The 21,347-nt window shown below is 39.0% G+C and overlaps 2 protein-coding genes across 2 annotated transcripts; both read left to right on the forward strand.

Moving 5' to 3' along the window:
- The first annotated feature begins 1,463 nt into the window (after window positions 1-1,463).
- Window positions 1,464-10,187, forward strand: LOC143857925 (putative jasmonic acid carboxyl methyltransferase 1). Its single transcript, XM_077368478.1, has 4 exons — window positions 1,464-1,621; window positions 3,213-3,608; window positions 9,327-9,599; window positions 9,760-10,187. The coding sequence occupies exons 1-4, from the start codon at window positions 1,547-1,549 to the stop codon at window positions 10,078-10,080; spliced, it is 1,065 nt and encodes a 354-aa protein (XP_077224593.1). The 5' UTR covers window positions 1,464-1,546; the 3' UTR covers window positions 10,081-10,187.
- Window positions 10,188-12,171: 1,984 nt separating this feature from the next.
- On the forward strand, window positions 12,172-15,034 carry LOC143858015 (putative jasmonic acid carboxyl methyltransferase 1). Its single transcript, XM_077368599.1, has 4 exons — window positions 12,172-12,764; window positions 12,888-13,292; window positions 13,541-13,807; window positions 13,923-15,034. The coding sequence occupies exons 1-4, from the start codon at window positions 12,690-12,692 to the stop codon at window positions 14,235-14,237; spliced, it is 1,062 nt and encodes a 353-aa protein (XP_077224714.1). The 5' UTR covers window positions 12,172-12,689; the 3' UTR covers window positions 14,238-15,034.
- The last annotated feature ends 6,313 nt before the right edge of the window (window positions 15,035-21,347 follow it).

Genomic DNA, 21,347 nt, shown 5'->3' on the forward strand with positions numbered 1-21,347 from the left:
CCGACCTGAGGAACCATTTACTCAACTTGAACCCGACTTACCCGAGTTCAACCCAACCCAACCTAACCCAAGCTTTTTAGCTTAAAACCAAATTGGGTTTTTTTTTTTTTTTTTGCAAAAATAGACTCCAACTATGAACTGTTTGCAAGAAGAGTCTCATTACTTGCTAATTTGCAAATCAAGTCATGTCATTTGGCAATATTTTGCAAATCAGGTCACGTGGAAAACCCTTCACAGAATACACGGTGGTGGTATTTTTAATTCTAAGATAGATAAGAATACCCTTTATTTGTTAAAAGTAAGAAAAAAAACCTCTTTGTATAGTTTTGGTACTGTGATAATGAGAAATTATATAATGTGCGGCCGTTCAAACACGTATATTTTAAAATACGGTACGGCCCATTCCCATTCCGTAGGTTGATTCAAATCATCCATTGGTTGGGCTACAATGTAAATTGGTTGTGCCCCAAAAATCATTTTCATAGGATGATCTTAACCGTCCGATCTATAGAGGGATTGAACATTATGGAAACTTCCATAAATCGGAGGGTTATGATGATCATCCTATGGAAATGATTTTTGGGGCACAACTTATTTACACTTTGGACGATTTGGATCATCCTATGGAGTGGGTCGTACTGTACTTTTTGATGTACCGTTCTTGGAAACTCATATATCTTGAAATGAAATGATCCGAGCTGTTCAACCATTTGTGCTAACTACATAGAAACGTGATTTGTGTTTAATTTAGACGGTAAATCTGGTGGGCGAATAGAAGGCGACTCACATGGTCATGTTCATAGGCCAAATGGACAAAGCATTAGACCCTACTAAAATCAAGGGTTTAGGATCGTCAAATAAATAAATAAAACAAATAAAACCAAAAGCCTCTACTTACCTATCTACGGGCAAATCTAGAAATCAAGATTGGTGTGACCTTGCTCAAATGACTAAGCGCTTTCCTTCTCTGTCTTCGCGTCTCCAAGTCTTAGTATTTGGTAAATCAAATAGATTTAAAATTATACAGTGGAGAGTCGAGCTTGCACCTGCAACTCAAAAATAGAGTGGGTCCCACATTATTTGAGTGATCCAAAGTTCCAAACCATTCAGCTGTTGAGCCCTGTTGCAGATAGGGTGTTGCTGGAAAATATTCTTTATAGAATGATCTAACCCTCCGATTTGTTTTAAATGGACGGCATAATGTAGAAACCTCTACAGATTGGAGGGCAACTAAATACTGCCAGGTAATGATCTAAATGGACATGGCAACTAAATACTGCCAGGTAATTAAAAAAATTGTCCTTTAATTTGACCAGTTCGAGGCGACACTGAAAAAAAAAAAAAAAAATTCATGTGTCTTCTAAAGCTAAATTCACGTGGTTAAGGTAAATTCAAGTGGTTTAGCTCATCTAAAGCCCAATTCACGTGATTTAGGTCAAAAATATCTCCATTATAAATCCTACTTCAAATCCATTGATATAGGAGAGAAATATAAGGTGTGTTGTATCTCTTGTAGTTGACACAGGCCATTAAAGGAGAGCTAGCCATGGAAGTGCAACAAGTTCTTCACATGAACGGGGGAGTTGGAGATACCAGCTATGCTAATAATTCATTAGTGCAGGTCTCTCTCTCTCTCTCTCTCTCTCTCTCTCTCTCTCCAATCCAATGGTCTTCTAGATGATTTGATTAGGATATTTTTTCTATGGGAAGTGATATATCCGCCCCTAGATCACCTGGTACAACCAGCAGCAGTGTATCAACTGCAGAGGGGTTGATGTACAGAAAGATTCAATGGGGTTGATTGCCACGTACACTTCTGTTGGGTGTCCCAAGTAATCGAAAGGGGCGGCGGGTGTCCATCGTAGGCATCTGGGAAACTGACTTCATAGCCGGGGAGGCATCAACACCCCTCCCACATGAAGTACATCAGCCCATCTGCAGCCATTGATACATTGCTGCTTGTACTACCAACTGATCAAAGTGGCAGATATATCACTTCCTTTTTTATTTTATTTTGTTATAGAGTACGTTAGGGTGTGTTTGGCAAGGCTTCTCATTTCATCTGATTTTATTGGACAAAAATGGGTAGATGATGAACCGCGGAATCGACTCACTCCACAAAATCTCATGCTTATACGCATGAAAATAAGAATCGGAAGAAACGGGCCTAGTGGGCTGTGCATACCCAAGGAGATTTTCTCCTTTTTCTTTGCTTTGTGCATTCTCTGCACCTACAAAAACACAAAACCATTCTGGAGATGGTTGCCGAACACGCCCTTAATAAACAAAGAGACACGATATGGGAAATGATAAATTTGCCCCTTTTTTACATGGGACAGCCACCTGCAGTGTACATGGCAATCAGGCCAGTTGAACACTTTCCTACATAGTAAACCAGTCTCTCTGCAGTCATAGATACACCGTAGGTGGCTGTCCCAAGTAAAAAAAAGAAGGAGCGGATTTATCACTTCCCTACAAGAAAACTGGGTTTTACCTGCGGTCTTGACCTTTGTAAAGTAACAAAAAATGCCAGTATATTTCGGAAGAAACAAAGACACTATAAGTGAAATGACAAATTCGTCCCTTTTTTAACATGGGACAGCCACCAGCAGTGTCCGTGGCAATTAGGCCCTCTACGGTCATAGATACATTGCAGGTGGCAGTCCCAAGTTAAAAAAAAGGACCGGATATATATCCCTATAAGAAAATTGGGCTTTACCTACGGTCTTGACCTCCGGTAAAAGTAATAAAAACTGCCGGTATAACCTATACAGGCTGTCATGCCCCAGGTGGTGCCTATCATTTTTAACTCTTGTTTTGATGGGGTTGGTCCCTCGATCTCCACACATAAGGTGTGACCCGCCATTTTACACCATGATTTGATCGGTTGGGGCCCATTATATATATATAGGAAATGGTTTGTGAGCAGCTCAGATAAGCTTATCTGAGCAGAGCTCACAAACCATAGGGGGGGCACATTTTGGGGGTGATCCTAAGCATACATTTGGAAGGCCCCATGGTTCATGAGCTCTGTTCAGATAAGTTTATCTGAGTAGCTGCTCACAAACCACTTCCTCATGTGTGTGTGTGTGTGCGCGCGTGTATATATCCAAAAATAGCATGGTCCAAGAATGCTAGTCTCTCTCTCTATTCATTCCAATGGCCTTCTACATGATGTGATTCTAATATTTTTTTTTTCTCTTTTCTTATAGAGAAATATAATAAGCAAAGGAATGCCGATGCTAGAAGATGCAATACTGGATCTTTATTGCACATCCTTCCCTGAGAAGTTGAGCATAGCAGACTTGGGTTGTTCTTCGGGACCCAACACCCTCTTTGTGATATCTCATATTATAGATACTATCAAGAAGAAATGCCACCAGCTGAACATTCCATTGCCAGAATTCCAAATGTTCTTGAATGACCTTTTAGGGAATGATTTTAACAACCTTTTTAGTTATCTACCAGATTTCTATGAGAAGCTTAAGGAAGAGAAGCATGTCAGTTTGGAGCAGTGTTTCGTGGCTGGTTCCTTTCATGGGAGGCTTTTCCCAAGCAAAAGTCTACATTTTATTCATTCTGCTAATAGTCTCCATTGGCTCTGTCAGGTCAGCACTTTCGCCCATCAGCACTCACTTTCGCCCATCAGCACTCAGTTGTCATTTGGCTACAAATTTAGGTATTGTTTGAATCAGATTTTGAGAGCCGACTGTGAGTCCCAAACAGATTATTGGACTCAAGATAGCATTCAATTTTTAGTCTAATAATCAGTTTTGGACTCACAATCGGTTCTCAAGATCCTAAACAAACAGTGACTATATATAATTTTGAGTCCAATAGACACACAATTGGTTCTTAATTTTGAGTGACCGTTCAAGGTATATATATATATATATACGTGGCGAGATATAGTGGCCGTTCAGGGTAAGAAAAGGGTTCCAACGCAGATAGCTTAGCTGCGCTTGAGTGCAGGAAACAAGAATGGGACTAGGCCTGTAAATGGACATTCGAAAATCCGATTACCGTCCACATCCGAATCCGTTTAAAGCGAATATTATACGAATCTGTTTCAAGCCGATATTATCCGAATCCGTTTATGAGATATCCGGCTCTTAGCGGATACGAATTTGGTAAATGGTACATCCGATCCGTTTAACATCCGAATCCGAGAAGTACATCCGTTTATCCCGAATATCCGGATCCGGATCCGTATATCCGAATCCGTATCCGCATCTGTATCCGAATATCCTGAATATCCGTACGCGTATATGTAGACACCCCATTTTGACCGGAGCCTAAATATCAAATTCGAATAAAATTCCGAAGTTGAATTGAAACCTCGAAATTGAAATTCTCGAAGTAAACCCAAATGAGGAGAAAACCCGAATTTGTACCAGTTTATTACGCATGTTAGTATGTGCAAATCATCCGAGAAGTTGTTAGTAACCCCAGGAAGGTCCTCGCAAAATCTTGTAGGAATTAGACGAAATTTGACAAATAAGACGAACCAAGTGAGTGAGAATATTATTTTCCTAATGAAAAGAGGGGTGAGTTATCCATCTTGGAGTTATCCAAAGGATGAAAAGGGCATAACACACTATCTCTAATAGCACATAGGGGAGTGGTTTATCCTAAATGGAGGTTGTCCCAGATAAAAAAGGGGTCGAATATATCATTTCTATTTTTTTTCTTGCCCAAGCCACCCCTTGGTTGTGAAAAAGTAGTCTCAAGTCTCAACTCTCAAATACACTAGCAGGGGCTGTCCAAGTAAGAAGAAAGGGTGGGCAAATATAATGCCCTTCATATGCCACCGATTAGGGTGCTCAAAGAGGGGGGTTCTTTTTTTTTTTGGGGAAGAAAGAACAGAAACAGAAACAGGCGAGAAATGAGAGCAAAGGGAGAGAGGGTATGAAGAGATTTGGGTCTTCTTCTCAGATCAACTCGAGCTCCGGCCCCACCATCATCTCCACCTTCTTTTCCACCATCATTTTCCCCTAATTTCCTTCGTTGCTAAACCCTTTTATTCCTCACATCATCATATCCCCATTATCTTCCTTGTTGTGAGCTTTAATCCCAAACCTCGCCACCATCACTCCAATCAAATCCGGCAAAGACCCCATTTCTCCGGTATCTCCATCATCTTCCACCTTCGTCAAGATCAAAACCCTCGTCGGATTTCATCTCCGATTGCTTAATCTCCATTACTACTACCATCAAACCCTACTTCTACTCCTCTTTGAAAACCACCTCTATTCCTGCTACCATTTCCTCCACCATCAGCTCTCTCCATTCTCATCTTCTAACTTCATCTCCACCATCAGACCTTAGATCTAGGGCATTTTGGGTCGAATCTACTTACTATCAACCTAGATCCGAAAGTTGTTGGAGTGGAGCTTGGTCATCTTCTTCGTTGATCTCATCAACACCAAGATCTGTTCTCCAATCGGCTCCCTCTTGTTAATTTCAAGTATTCAGGTAATACTCTTAACTCTTTCTGTGTTGGTGAAATGTTTGAGCAATAAGTATTCGGATACGAATTCGGACATTCGGATATGATTTATTCGAATTCGGATATGAATTCAGACATTCGGATATGAATTCGTATTCGGATTTGAATCCGGATAATATCCGAATTCGAATAATATCCGTTGGATGCGAATTCGGTAACAAATAATAATTATCCATCGAATTCGGATACGGATACGGATACTGAATATTGTAAACGAATTCGAATTCGGATATAGCAATATCTAATTCGAATTCGATCCGTTTACACCCCTAAATGGGACCTCATTGTTGGGGTGATCCTAAGCATTCATTTGAAGGGCCCCATCATGGATGGGGTGTGTACAAAAAATCAGCTTCATTGGATCATCATAGGGTGTCCATTTGTGGGGGTGAAAATAGACAGATACTGTTTGTCCACTAATCTGCCCTTTTTTTTCACCCCACAAATGAACACCATAAGGTGATCCAATGGAGCTGATTTTTGGTGGACACCCTATCCATGAAAGGGCCTTCCAAATGAATGATATGGATCCCCCCAACAATGTGGGCCCACCCTGTTTTTGAACTCGAGCGCAGAAACCCTTTGTTAGGATGATCCAAAGCATTCATTTGAAAGGCCCTTACATAGATGGGGTATGTACCAAAAATTAGCTCCATAGGATCATCCTAACCCATCCATTTGTGGAGGTCAAAATGGACAGACTCTGTTTGTCCACAAATCTGCCCATTTTTTCCCTTCACTTTTGGAGGGGTTAGGATGATTCAATAGACCTGATTTTTGGTACACACCCTATCTATGATGGGGTCTTGCAAATGAATGGTTTGGATCAGCACAAAAAATGTGAGACCCATGTGATTTGGCACTCGAGTGCACCTAAGCTTAGGTGCGCTCGAGCGCACAATCATTTACCTTATATGTGTGTGTGTGTGTGTGTGTGTGTGTGTGTGTGTGTGTGTGTGAGAGAGAGAGAGAGAGAGAGAGAGAGAGAGAGAGAGAGAGAGAAAAGTGTTTCAAGTCTGTCGACTAGAGATCATTCTCTAGTCCTGCGACCAAAAACACTTGGGTCTCACATTTTTTGTGGTGATCTAAAGCATTCATTTGATAGGTCCCATCATAGATAGGGTGTCCACAAAAAATCAGCTTCATAGGATCATCTTAACCCTTCCATTTGTGGAGCTAAAAAATGGACAGACTTGTGCCGATTTATAGCCGTCCATTTTAAGCTCCACAAATCACAGGGTTGGGATGATCCTATGGAGCTGATTTTTTGTGGACACCCTCTCTATGTCAGGGCCCATCAAATGAATGCTTTGCATAACCCAAATAAGGTGGGACCCATGTTTTTTGCTCGCCGGACTAGAGAATGATCTCTAGTCGGCAGACTAGAAACACTTTCATCTCTCTCTCTCTCTCTCTCTCTCTCTCTCTCTATATATATATATATATATATATATATATATATATATGAGAAAAGTGTAGCTACACATACGTGTAGCTAACTTAGCTACACCGAAGGCTTAAAATACAGTGGGCCCCACATTTTTTGGGTGATGCAAACCATTCATTTGATGTGCCCTCACATAGATAGGGTGTGCCCACAAAATTAGTTCCATAGGATTATCCCAGCCCTACGATTTGTGGAGGCAAAAATGGACGTCTAAAAACCTTCACAAATCTGTCCATTTTTTCCTCCACAATTTGAAGGGCTGGGATCATCCAATGGAGCTGATTTTTTGGGCACACCCTATCAATGTGAGGGCCTATATATGAAATGAATGGTATGCATCACCCAAACAATGTGGGCCCACTGTATTTTAAGTCGTCGGTGTAGCTAACTTAGCTACACGTATGTGTAGCTTCACTTAACTCTAGACCTAGCAAACGGGTGGGCCGGGCCGGGTCAACGCGTGAGTGATGCGGGTGCGGGTCAGGAAATGACCCGCATTTTTTAGGGTCAGGATTTAGGCGACCCACGAGGCCCGTGGGTGGGTCGGGTCAACCCGCAAATTCAAACAGTCGTTTATTTTGGGAAATGTTATCACTGGATTTTGATGAGGGCAGTATGGCCGGCACCGTGGGATGATCCAAACCGTCCATTAGATGGCCCACAGCCTAAATAGGTTGTGCCCCAAACATCATTTCAATAGGTTGATCCAAACCCTCCGATCTATAGAGGGTTAGGATCAAGTGATCAACCCTCTAACATTCACATAGAACGCTTGGGATCAACCTATGGTGCTAGCAACAACCTATTTATATTCTATGGTGCCAGTCATAACTTATTCAGGCATCAATCCCTTAAAAAATAGATTAGCATGACAAAATCAGCATCCTTTGCATTAGAAAAAAAAGTCATCTAACTAGATTAGCATGACAAAATCACCACCCTTAAAAAAGCCAAATGACCCGCAGGTTGACCCGACCCGACTCGTGTTTTTGCGGGTTGGGTCACCCGCGGGTCAGTTTTTACGGGTCACTAAAACTTAGACCCGTGCCCGCAAATTTGCGGGTGGGTCGGGTCCACCCACGGGCACGGGTCGCATTTGCCAAGTCTACTTAACACTCTCTCTCTCTCTCTCTCTCTCTCTCTCTATATATATATATATATATATATATATATATATATATATATATATATATGAGAAAACGGTTCCTACACATATGTGTAGAGAGTTCTCTACACACTAGCTTAAAATACAGTGGGGGCCCACATTATTTGGGTGATCCAAGCCATCCATTTTAAAGGCCCTCACATAGATAGGGCGTCTACAAAAAATCAGATCCATAGGATCATCCCAACCCTACGATTTGTGGAGGTAAAATGGATGTCTTTAAACCTTCACAAATTAGTTTATTTTTTGCCTCCAAAGTTCGAATGGTTAGGATGATCCTACGGATCTGATTTTTTGTGGACACCCTATCTATGTGAGGGCCTTAAAAATGAATGGTTTGGATCACCCAAATAATGTGGCCCCCAATGTATTTTCAGCTAGTGTGTAGATAACTTATCTACACATATGTGTAGGAACCGTTTTCTCATATATATATATATATATATATATATATATATATATATATATATATATATATATAGAGAGAGAGAGAGAGAGAGAGAGAGAGAGAGAAAAAAGTGTTTCTAAGCACGTGCTTAGGGAGCTCCCTAAGAACAAGTGGCTTAAAAAGCCACCGATTGGTCGCTTTTTGTGGACCCTGTAGAGGTGGAGCCGCCATACGAACCAATCGGTGGCTTTTTAAGCTACTTGTGCTTAGAGAGCTCCCTAAGCACGTGCTTAGAAACACTTTTCTCATATATATATACAGAGAGAGAGAGAGAGAGAGAGAGAGAGAGAGAGGTGTAGCTACACCGACAGCTTAAAATACAGTGGGCCCACATTGTTTGGGTGATCCAAACCATTCATCTGATAGACCCTCACATTGATAGGCTGTGCCAAAAAATTCAGCTCCATAGGATCATCCCAACCCTTCAAACTGTGGAGGAAAAAATTGACATATTTGTGAAGGTTTTTACACGTCCATTTTTTCCTCCACAAATCGTAGGGTTGGGATGATCCTATGGAGCTGATTTTTTGGGCACACCCTATCTATGTGAGGGCCCATCAAATGAATGGTTTGCATCGCCCAAACAATGTGGGGTCCACTGTATTTTAAGGCGTCGGTGTAGCTAAGTTAGCTACACGTATGTGTAGCTACACTTTTGTCATATATATATATATACATATATATATATATATATATATATACACACTACATGTTGTGTCTTAAAGTAAATCCTAATTGAAGCATGAAAGTATGCCAGGTTCCTCAAGGGCTTCAAAACGAAATGGGCATCTCATTAAACAAGGGAAAAATTTACATAGGGAAGACAAGCCCTCCCAGCGTGTTCAAAGCATACTTAGCGCAATTTCAGAGAGATTTCTATTTGTTCCTAAAGTCACGTTCCGAAGAAGTAATTGGTGGAGGGCGAATGGTCCTTACACTTTGTACCGGAAGAAGCTCGGATCCATCTATTAAAGAATGTTTTTTCCACTGGGAACTGTTGGCTCAAACTCTCAATGACATGGTCTCACAGGTAGGGAAACATCACATTGTAACCTTTCAAAGCCCGCATTCTCCCCTCCCCACTCCCCCGCTCTCCCCCCCCGCCCCCTCCCCCCTCTTTTTTCAAAAACAGTTTACAGTTTCTTATGTTATTGGTTTTTATGCTTTAATGATAAGTTTGTCCAATTTAGGGAGTGATTGAACAGGATAAAGTGGATTCATTTAATCTACCCTTCTATGCTCCTTCAATTCAAGAACTAGAGGCTATTGTTAACAGAGAAGGATCCTTTAGTCTTGATCGACATGAAGTAATTGAAATTGTGAACTTCACAAGTGGGCAGAACGTTGCAAAGTTGATAAGAGCTATTACAGAATCTATGCTAGCTGATCAGTTTGGAGCCGGGATACTGGATGACCTGTTCCGAAGATATGAACATAATGTTGATGTGTATCTATCAAATGAGAAAGCAATCATTATCAATTTGGTTCTTTCTATGACTAGAAAAGAATGAAAATCAACATATAACAAATGATATGTAATAGTTCTGTATTTTGAAGCTTTGTATCCTGCTTCCATATTTCAATAGCATTTTATGCTTCGTGGCTAGTATTCTAGAAAGATGTTTTAGCATTCTATTAGGACGTACACTTAGAATCAGATCTTGGGCGATTAACTTTGACAAAACATGTGATATTTTAATTTGGGAAGTGATATATATATATATATATATATATATATATATATATATATATATCCGCCCCTTTTGATTACTTGGGACACCCAGCAGCAGTGTACGCGGCAATCAGCCCCATTGAATCCTTCTGGCATGAAGTACATCAGCCCCTCTATAGTCATTGATACTCTTTTGCCGGGTGTCCCAAGTAATAAAAAATAAGGGGTGGATTTATCACTTCCCTTTTGCAATGTAATGGTGAAAACACGCACCATTTGCTGTAGATGTCAGATTTCCAATCTTTTCCGGCCTCCTAGGCTTTGTTGTTGAGTCACCAATTTCTACATAGCCATCGTTATAAATGTTTTTTGCGATGGTTATGTAGAAATTGGTTTCTCCACTTCTAAAATAGGGACAGGTTTTCAGAGGAATGTAGGCTTCAATGTAGGTGGTTGATTGAAATATGTGGGTAGATAGGTTGTCACTTGTCAGTTGAAGGACGGAATTGAGGGATGGAAAGTGATGGTCGGTGGTTCGATTGGCTGCAAGGCTAAAGGTTCTATGGTCTGTCAAAACAAGACAACGACTAGGGGTAATGGCAGCCAAGGGAAGGTGTAAAACATACCTTGTAAATAGATAGAGGCAAGCAACATATGGCTCCCTCTTCTCTAGACAAGCAACGGATTGCTTGTTCTACTCCGGTGAGCGGCAACAATGATAAGCAAGCAGCAGATGGCTTGCGAAGGGCGACAACAAGTAGCAGTTGACTTGTTTTCAATGATAACAGCGGGTGGCTATCACGTCGGGACACAACAAAAGGCAACTAAAATTTTATTCACAATTAGATATCTGAAAACAATTACAATGGATGGCCTTTTATAGATTTAGATTTTCTATGGCCAACATAAAGAAGAATCCTAAATAAACTATAACTTCACTATAATTAAGAAATAAAACAAATCCCTAGGATATCTCCTTACTTGGACGTTCAACAGTGAAAGCCAAATTTTAGAATCCTAAAGTTTCTCTACTACTTCCTAATTTTACTCAAATAAAATCCTACCAAAAGTAAAACTCCTAAATTCTCTCAACTCAATCCACGTAAAAGTAAACCTCCCTAAATACATTCTCACCTTGGACGTCTCAATTAAAGAAAATATCTAAAAATAATTCAAACAAATCCAAACTAAAATAGGACTCTATTGAAGAGTAGTAATCAACGTGGACCATTGATCTAGATGCCATCTTATATCTTCTGATCTGACCGTTGAACAAGGTTCTGACGATCTTGACCGTTGATCTTTGTCATCGGGCGAGGCACCTGCATCACTAAAAGAAGTCCTAATGATAAAGGTCTCTTCAAAGACAAAAATGCCCGCTTTCATAAGAGGGGGACGGATTTCGTTTAGGGAATGTTTTGGGGTATTTCAAAGTAAGCCTGCTTGGCTATTCATTTGAAAGCATCTGAGGTTATTGTAATTTGTTGTTGTTTTTATGCTGACATTGTTGTCGTAATATGTAAATGTTCTTTGGATTTGGTGGCATAATATTATTCTATGCTTAAATAACACGCAACTTGATGATCATGCTCCTTAATTATTACTTTAGATGTCTTTATTATTATATTATTATTAAACTATTTTTATTGTTAGTATTATTGCTTTGTTAGGTGCTTAGAATTTATGATCTTCTTGGATATATTGATGTGTTTATTTTAGCACTCCAATATCAACCATCAATAAGGATAGATCCTCTCCACCTAACTTTGACTATTTGTCATGGTTTAAGATTGATTTAACTTCTTCTAAGTTGGATCCATGCGACCACCCCTCTATTAATCTTTGCTATTGTTCTTGGGTAATCCACATACTGTGTTGTTTGTTCCTCTCTTTTTATTTGTTTCGCTCACCAATCACAGCCCAAGGTTTTCCATCTTTGTTTGGTCCACATAGTGTTCTCTATGTCCTTGTTGAACTTTCAAATCACTTTGTTGGTGATGATTGCTTCGATTTCATTGGAATGATGCATCTTCTCTTTCTCTCTCTTCCCTCTCTCTACACTCCCTCTATATTGTTCATGACATTCCCTAGCACTACTCTATGAAGTAAATGCTTGCAACCAAACAGAAATAAATATAGAACGAGATTAGGAGATCATCAATCTAAAGTAAATAAAAAATGCATCTAAATGGAAATGGCAACCAAATACTGCCAAGAAATGAAAAAAAAAAATTTGTTTGTTTAGATGCATTAAACTTTTGATCAGTTCAAGACAACAAATTAACAAAATAAATAAATACAGTTAATTTCTCATCTAAAGCTCAATTCACGTTGTTTATCTCAAACATTTCCCCCTTTATAAATCATACTTCAAGGCTATTGACACAGGAGGGAAATATAAGGTGTGATCTATCTTGTCTATTTGACAGAGGCCATTAAACGAGAGCCATGGAAGTGCAACAAGTTCTTCACATGAATGGGGGAGTGGGAGATACCAGCTATGCTAATAATTCAGTAGTGCAGGTCTCTCTCTCTCTCTCTCTCTCTCTCTCTCTCTCTCTCTCTCTCTCTCTCTCTCTCTCTCTCTCTTCTACACGATTTGTTCTACATGATTTGATTATGATTTTTTTGTTCTTCCATATATAGAGAACGATCATAACCAAGGAGATGCACATAGTAGAAGATGCAATACTAGATCTTTATTGTATGTCCTACCCTAAGAAGTTGAGCATAACAGACTTGGGTTGTTCTTCAGGACCCAACACCCTCTTTGTGATATCTCATATTATAGATACTATCGAGATGAAATGTTGCCAGCTGAACCATCCGCTGCCGGAGTTCCAAATGTTCTTGAATGACCTTCCAGGGAACGATTTTAACACCCTTTTCAGTTACCTACCAGATTTCTATGAGAAGCTTAAGGAAGAGAAGCATGCCAGTTTGGCGCAGTGTTTCATGGCAGGAGTGGCTGGTTCCTTTTATGGGAGGCTTTTCCCAAGCAAAAGTCTAGACTTCATTCATTCTTCTAATAGTCTCCACTGGCTCTCTCAGGTCAGCACTTTCACCCACTCAGTTGTCAGTCTGCTGCAAATTTAGGCACTATTTGTTTCAGATTTTTAGAACCGATTGTGTGTCCAAAACTGATTAATAGACCTACAATAACAATTAATTTTGAGTCTTAATCAGCAAATTTATGAACACTCAAACTTATTCTAACTTCAAAAGTCATATAGGAAAATTTTCATGTAAGCATGTCATGTTCTAAAGTGAATCTTAATTTCAGCATTAAAATATTCCAGGTTCCTCAAGGGCTTCAAAATGAAATGGGTATCTCATTAAACAAGGGCAATATTTACATAGCAAAGACAAGCCCTCCCAGCGTGTTTAGAGCATACTTGGCGCAATTTCAGAGAGATTTCTATCTGTTTCTTAAGTCACGCTCCGAAGAAGTAATTGGCGGAGGGCGTATGGTCCTTACAGTTACTGGCAGAGGAAGCTTGGATCCACCAGAATGTTATTCCCAATGGGAACTTATGACTCAAACTCTCAATGACATGGTCTCACAGGTAGAGGCAACATCGCAATATAACCATTTAAACCGCTCTCTTTCTCTTCTAAATATGATCAAATTTTGACATATTATTATTTTTTATGTTTTGCTGATAAGTTTGTCCAATTTAGGGAGTGATTGAACAGGAGAAAGTGGATTCATTTAATATACCATGTTATGCACCCTCAATTCATGAATTGGAGGCTATTGTTGAGATAGAAGGATCCTTTAGTCTTGATCGACTTGAAATAATTGAATTTGATATCTTTACAAGTGGAAGGAATGGTGCAAAGTGTATAAGAGCTGTTACAGAATCCCTGCTTGCTGATCAGTTTGGAGCGGTGATAATGGATGATTTGTTTAGAATATATGAACAGAAAGTTGATGAACATCTATCAAATAAGAAAGTAAATCATTTGGCCCTTTCTATGACTAGAAAAGGATGAAAATCAACATATAACTCTGCCTTAAGGAGAGCAAATGATTTGCAGCAATTCTATACTTTGATGTTTTGTATCCAGCTTCCATATTTTTTATAGTATTTTATGCTTTTTGGAAAGACATCGTAATTGTGAAACAACCAATTACTCCAGAAGCTTGAGCTTTTAGAGTTGATGTTATTTAATCATTTGTACTTCTACACTATCAATCACGTGTGGCCCCTCTTTTTTGGGTTGGTGATACATGTGGCACATGTGGCCCCTCTTTTTTAATATCAAGGAGTTGTTGGGTTTTGAACAAAAGAACTTCTATGAAGAAATAGCTATGATACCATGTGAAACAACCAATTACTCCAAAGGCACGTACAATGTTATCTATTGCTTCTCGGGGGTGGCAACTACATCAATTGGATGTCTGAAATGCGTTTGTACATGGTTTCCTTCAGGAAGAGGTCTATATGAAACAGCCAGCTGGGTTTGTAGATCCCAAACTTCCTCATTGTGTCTGCAGACTTTATAAAGCCATCTATGGCCTTAAACAGGTACCAAGGGCATGGTTCCAACTTCTCAGGTCCTTCCTTCTTTCCCTTGGATTTAAAGGGAGCTTGGCATATCCCTCTCTCTCTTCATGAGACATTTTAAGGGTAACACGATTTGTATTCTGCTGTACGCCGATGATATTCTACTGTACGTCGATGATATTATACTTTCAGGAGATAATCCAAGCTTACTCAGTGCCTTTATGAATTGGCCCCCAACTACATTTGATACTAATATTTTGGAAATATGAGTTTTTCCTTGGCCTTGAAGTATCTCGCAATCCTAATTCCCTTCGTCTTACACAAACGAAGTATGCAATAGACCTCCTTCACAAAGTTGTTTTGCTAGGATGCAAATTAAACCTTGTGAAATGCCGATCATCACTGGTGCTACTCTACATTTGGTGGAAATCCACTTAGAGGTTGGATCTCTAAATTTCCCAGAAGATTGGATGAAAATTCCCGAAGTTTTGGAATTTCATTTGAATTAATTAACAATTTTCGAACGAACTTTTTTGTACAAAAATTTTAAATACGTATGAAAATTCAGTATTCCTGGGAATATTTAAAATTCAAAATGGCATAAAGAATCATTTTTCTATTCTGTACGAAATTATAAAAAAATAATAATTTTATAAGAAATTTTAGAAGGAATATCTAGCTAATGAAAAGCTTTGAATTCTTTTGCGAAATCTGATTCATAAGACCAAGATTTCTTGGGCAGGAGTAGTGCCTAACACCTTCGACTCGCATAACCTAGTACAAACCAAACCTAGTACAAACCTAAAATTTTGGTTAGGCCTAAGTCTTTCACAGAGTCAATTAAAGGTCTCGGACCAATCCTAGGTGGCGACTCTATAGTCCTTGTCAAATTTAGTTCTGATGAGGATCTTGATTTGATTTTCCAAAAGTTTTCTATAGAACTTCGGAATTTCAAATCATTTCAAAAAATAAGGAGATCAAATGACCAAATCTTTGGGGACCCTCCAGGACACTACATTCGGCCGGGAATTGCCTTTGAAGGAAATTCCCTAGCAAATACTAGGTTATAAATGTTATTGAAATTTGTAAATGTTTTTTTTTTTTTTTTTTACTGAAGTCGTTGTTGCGTAAGGTTCTTTGGATTTGGATATGTAATGTTATAAGTTTAAATAACATGCAACTTGATGATAATACTGTGTTTTTTTTCGAGCCAGTCCCGAACTGCTTTATGCGGTGGTCCCCAGCAAATCCCCATAAATTATTAAACTATTTTTAGTGTTAATATTATTGCTTTGGTAGGTGCTTGGATTTATTCTAGGGAGTGGGTTTTCACACTCCCTCGTTTTGATATTGGCAGCCAATTATTTATTTTGGCTCCTCTTATCAATTAATGCGAGGAAATGAAATTCTGTTCTTTAACTATGATTTCGTAAACGACAAGATTTATTGGCCGGACGGCCGGCTTGCGTTAAACTCTTGACCTGTGCATGGCCAAAAATTAAATTGGAAAATATTCTAAAATGAAACTCGGTTTGGAAATGAGTTTTTATATGGTGTAAGCCCTTAGAGTCCCGATTTTTCAAAAAGTACTGTACGGACCACACTATAGGATGATCCAAACCATCCATATGATGGGACACAACATAAGCAGGTTGTGCCCAAAAAGTCATTTCTATAGGATGCCAACCCTCCGATCTATAGAGGAACTGCATATTATAGAAACTTCTGTAGATTAGAGGGGTAGGATCATCCTATAGAAATGTTTCTTTGCGCACAAGTCACTACCTGCTTACGTTGTGTCCCATCACATGGATGATTTGGATCATCGAAGAGTGTGGTCATTAGTACTTTTTGAAATCTACGGTACTTGTCACGATAAGGTGCACATGCTTTTCCTTTTTTAACAAAACATGGAAAGCTAAAGCATTAGACCCTACTAAAATCAAGGGTTTAGGATTGTAAGATCAAAACAAAAATAAAATAATAAAACCAAAAGCCTCTACATACCTATCTCCGGGCAGGTTCAGAAATGAAGATTGGTGTGACCTTGCCGTGAATGACTAAGCACTTTCCTTCTCTCTCTTTGCGTCTCCAAGTCTTAGTCTCTGGTCGTATTAGTTTTTGGTAAATCAAATAAATTTGAAATTATACGGTGGGCAGTCGAACTCAAGAATAGAGTGGGTCCCACATTAATTGGGTGATCCAAACCATTCATTTGTTGAGCCTTGACACAGCTGATAGGGTGTTGCCAGAAAATATTCTTCATAGAATTATCTAACCCTCCGATTTGTAGAGGTTTAAAATGGATGGCACAATATAGAAACCTCTATGGATTAGAATGTTAGATCATCCCATGGAGAAGATTTTTTTGGGCAAATTAAGGGTATTTTCATCTTTTTATGATCTAAAATGGACTGCGGTTTGTGTACTGCCAAAACCAACGTGATTTGCACAATGTGACCACGTTGAATTGCAGATGTACCATACTTAGAGACTCCTTTTGTAAAAACCCCAAAGAATATCGAAAAAAAATGTCGGGGTTAACTTGGTTCGGGTCGCCCAAGCCCTCAACCTGAACCCGACCCGAACTCAACCGGCCGGGTTGGGAAAACTCAACCCTAACCAAACTCGACCTGACCCGACCCGACCCGACCCGACCCGAGTTGCAACACTAACTTATAACCACTTTTTTATACTAGAGGGGGCTGTCCAAAGTAAGAAAACGATGCAAATATTTCATTTCCCTTCCCAGAATCGTAGGTAGAGGTGGCAACGGTTCGGTTTGACCCCCAAACTGAACCGAACCGAACCGATATTTGAATCGATTTGGTTCTACCGAACAGAAATTTGAATCGGTCTGGTTTAACCAAACCGATACCGAATTTTCGGTTCGGTTTCGGTTCGGTTTGACCCCCAAACCGAAAATTTGAATCGGTTTCGGTTTCGGCATATTTTGCCACCCCTAATCGCAGGCAATTACGCTCCCGATTGGGAATTTCAACAGAACAATCCAACAATACCGATAGAGATATGACTAAATGGTCGACCTAAATCAGTTCTATACACGAATTAGGATGCTATCCTACTTCAAATTATATCCAAAATCACCAAATTAGACATTTTTCCTTCTTAAACTTACCAAAATACCCCACAATCCCCTAAAATCCTGTTTTCCCCAAGATACCTTTGCCATTTAAAGAAGGGAAATGATTTTAGCACGAATAAGTTTTAATACATGCGCTTGTGAAACAACCAGTAACTCCAAAAGCTTAAGTTTGTAGATGGTGTGGATTTTTGCTATCGAGGAGGTTTGAACTCGGGACCTTCAACTCTGATACCATGTGAAACAACCAGTTACGCCAAAAGCTTAAGCTAATGGAGATGGTGTTATTTAATATTTTATACTTTAACTCTTTTAGTATTCGAAAGATCTATAAAATGTTATTACTATTCCAAAAAGCACTTACAAGCCAATTAAATACTAAACGACAAGCTATAGTGGGCACGCATCAAAACATGATTGTATTGAAATCATTTCCCTAAGGGCCCATTTGGATACATCCCATTTTGTATTTGGATTTGGAATTGAGTTTTGAATACAAAATGAATAGATCCGGCAGCTCATGTAGAGGGAGACAGAAAGAGAAGGGGGTACTTCCTAGTGGAGGGGAGAGGTTGAGGAGCAAAGAGGGTGAAGGAAACTGCCAGGATTTCCAATTTCCTATTTTCACAGCAAATTTAGAAATCTAATTTTTTTCATTGTCAGCTGCTGAATTAGAAATCCAAAATTTGATCCGATCCAAATTACAATGCAAAAAGGGCTGCAAATGTGAGAAATCCAAATCAAAATCTTCTCAGCATCCAAACGGGCCCTTGTAAATATGTCCCCAATGCAAGTTCACAATTGGGACGGTGTCTTAATCTGAAATGATTGGTGGATGACACATTATTAGTTGATTTCAAGTGTCGACCAAAATGCATTCCATTTTTACCGTTTAATGCATTTTAGTCACCCACTCGAAAGAAGTGTTAGTCACCTTGAATGGTAAAAAACCATTGAAACTTCTTCATTTTAGTTATTTGTTTTGAGAAATGTCAGTTACCCAAAGGTAAATATAAATTTGGGAAAATTCTCAAAAAAATGTGTTTTTTATATGAAATTCTCAAAAAAAGGTGGAGTTGGCTAATTTCTCAAAAAAGGGTCAAACGCATCCCAAGAAGTGTTTGAGGACAAAAATGCCTTTGTGTTGGTTTTCTCTCTAAGAAAGTAAGCAACGGATCCCAATGTATTTCACCTAACATTTTTACCTTTTTACCTTCTTCTTCCCCATGCCAAAATGAAACTCCATTCTCTGTTGTAAAAATCCATTGAAAATCCATTGCAGAGGTGAAACTCCCATCTCCTAAAATCTAGATTTTATTAGATCTCTTAATTTTTCTTTGACTATCAAAGCTAAGCTTCTCAGGTAGGTCCATTGCGAAACATTTTGCATAGGTTTAACAAGTTCCTTACAATGCTATGGTGTATTGCCATCATCTTGTTTATTTGTTATGATTTTGTTAGGCATTTGTTATTGTCATCATGGGGAAGAAGAACGTAAAAAAAAAATCGCAAAAAAACTAGTCGACCTTTTCACCATCCTGTCAGACAGGTTTAAGACATATGATAAGGTCGACCTGCAGGTTGACCTATTTTTGGCGATTTTCTTTTAAAACCAAACGTCATTTGCGGAAACCACTCCCCATAAAGACCACTTCCACACCTCCCCTCCCATTACAACCGTGCATTTACTCCCCAAACCCTAAATCCCTCCACCCCCCTCCCTCCACCATAACATCTGAGGGTTTAAGTTAATATTTTACAACTGTACATAAATTCATGACAACTTTCACTCCCAATAAAATACTATTAGATTGGGTGACGCAATATTTAAACCTTGGAACCACTATTTAAACCTTGGAACCACTATTTATACCTTAGATCCGCTATTTATACCTTGGAACCACTATTTATACCTTGGAACCACTACCTAATGGTAAATAATGGTTCATAGGTATAATTAATTGTTCCTAGGTAATTGAAATCCTATAAATATAGCAATTCTCACTTTTTATAGTGGTTTTGACTGCATAACTTCTTGTAATCATAATTTAAACTCTCTGAACAAGTATTAGGCCATCTTAACTATGAACCACCATAAGATCTGACTGTTTAGACACTTATTTAACTCATTGTTCATAAATTCATTGCAACATTGACACCTAATGAAGTAATATTTCTACTATGGAACCACTATTTATACCTCAGAACCACTACTAATGGTAAATACTGGTTCCTAGGTATAATTAGTTTCCTAGGAACCACTACATAATTCATTGCAAGATTGACACCCAATGAAGTACTATTAGATTGCGTGAAGCAATATTTCTACTCTGGAACAACTATTAATACCTTGGAACCACTATTTATACATCGGAACCACTATATAGTGGTAACTAGTGGTTCATAGGTATAATGAGTGCTTCTGAGTGGTTAAAATCCTATAAATACAATCATTCTCACTTATTATAGTGGTTTTGACTCCTTAACTTTTCAATCTTACAATTTAAACTCTCGGAACAAGTATTAGGCCATCTAAACTATGAACCACCATAAGATCTGACTGTTTAGACAACTATTTAACCCATTGTTCATTCATTGCAACTTTGGCACCCTCTGAAATACTATTATATTGTGTGAAGCAATATCTCTACTTTGGAACCACTATTTATACCTTGGAACCACTACTTATACCTCAGAACCACTACACAGTGGTAAATAGTGGTTCCTAGGTATAACTGGTGCTTCTGAGTGTTTAAATATTGGTTCCCAGATATCAACAGTGGTTCTAAGAACAAAATATTGCTTCTACACATTTAAATAGTGGTTGTAATTGTATAGACATGATTGTCATCCAGGTTTACTCTAAATAGAAACATAGAGGGCAATAAAGAGATAGAGAGATTATGACAATACACCATAGCATTGTAAAAAGGATGATGACAATAACAAATGCCTAACAAAATCATAACTGTGCCTGACCATGGCTGGACGACAATGGGGTGATTGCCACGTACACTTCTGTTGGGTGTCCCAAGTAATCGAAAGGGGCGGCGGGTGTCCATCGTAGGCATCTGGGAAACTGACTTCATAGCTGGGGAGGCATCAACACCCCTCCCACATGAAGTACATCAGCCCATCTGCAGCCATTGATACATTGCTGCTTGTACTACCAACTGATCAAAGTGGCAGATATATCACTTCCTTTTTTATTTTATTTTCTTATAGAGTACGTTAGGGTGTGTTTGGCGAGGCTTCTCATTTCATCTGATTTTATTGGACAAAAATGGGTAGATGAGGAACTGTGGAAGCGACTCGCTCCACAAAATCTCATGCTTATACGCATGAAAAATGACAATCGGAAGAAACGGGTCTAGTGGGCTGTGCATACCGGCGGAGATTTTCTCCTTTTTCTTTGCTTTGTGCATTCTCTGCACCTACAAAAACACAAAACCATTCTGGAGATGGTTGCCGAACACGCCCTTAATAAACAAA

The sequence above is a fragment of the Tasmannia lanceolata genome, unplaced genomic scaffold, assembly GCF_043159265.1.
Source record: "Tasmannia lanceolata isolate RefF3 unplaced genomic scaffold, GAP_Taslan_0.1 ptg000025l, whole genome shotgun sequence".
Taxonomy (NCBI): Eukaryota; Viridiplantae; Streptophyta; class Magnoliopsida; order Canellales; family Winteraceae; genus Tasmannia; species Tasmannia lanceolata.

What these genes read in the sequence shown, in the direction of transcription:
- LOC143857925 (XM_077368478.1), top strand. Translation starts at nt 1,547, where the DNA reads ATGGAAGTGCAACAAGTTCTTCACATGAACGGGGGAGTTGGAGATACC. An exon ending in GTCTCCATTGGCTCTGTCAG is followed by an intron (nt 3,609 to 9,326) that starts GTCAGCACTTTC and finishes AAAGTATGCCAG; the next exon opens with GTTCCTCAAGGGCTTCAAAA. An exon ending in TCAATGACATGGTCTCACAG is followed by an intron (nt 9,600 to 9,759) that starts GTAGGGAAACAT and finishes TGTCCAATTTAG; the next exon opens with GGAGTGATTGAACAGGATAA.
- LOC143858015 (XM_077368599.1), top strand. Translation starts at nt 12,690, where the DNA reads ATGGAAGTGCAACAAGTTCTTCACATGAATGGGGGAGTGGGAGATACC. An exon ending in CTAATAATTCAGTAGTGCAG is followed by an intron (nt 12,765 to 12,887) that starts GTCTCTCTCTCT and finishes TTCCATATATAG; the next exon opens with AGAACGATCATAACCAAGGA. An exon ending in TCAATGACATGGTCTCACAG is followed by an intron (nt 13,808 to 13,922) that starts GTAGAGGCAACA and finishes TGTCCAATTTAG; the next exon opens with GGAGTGATTGAACAGGAGAA.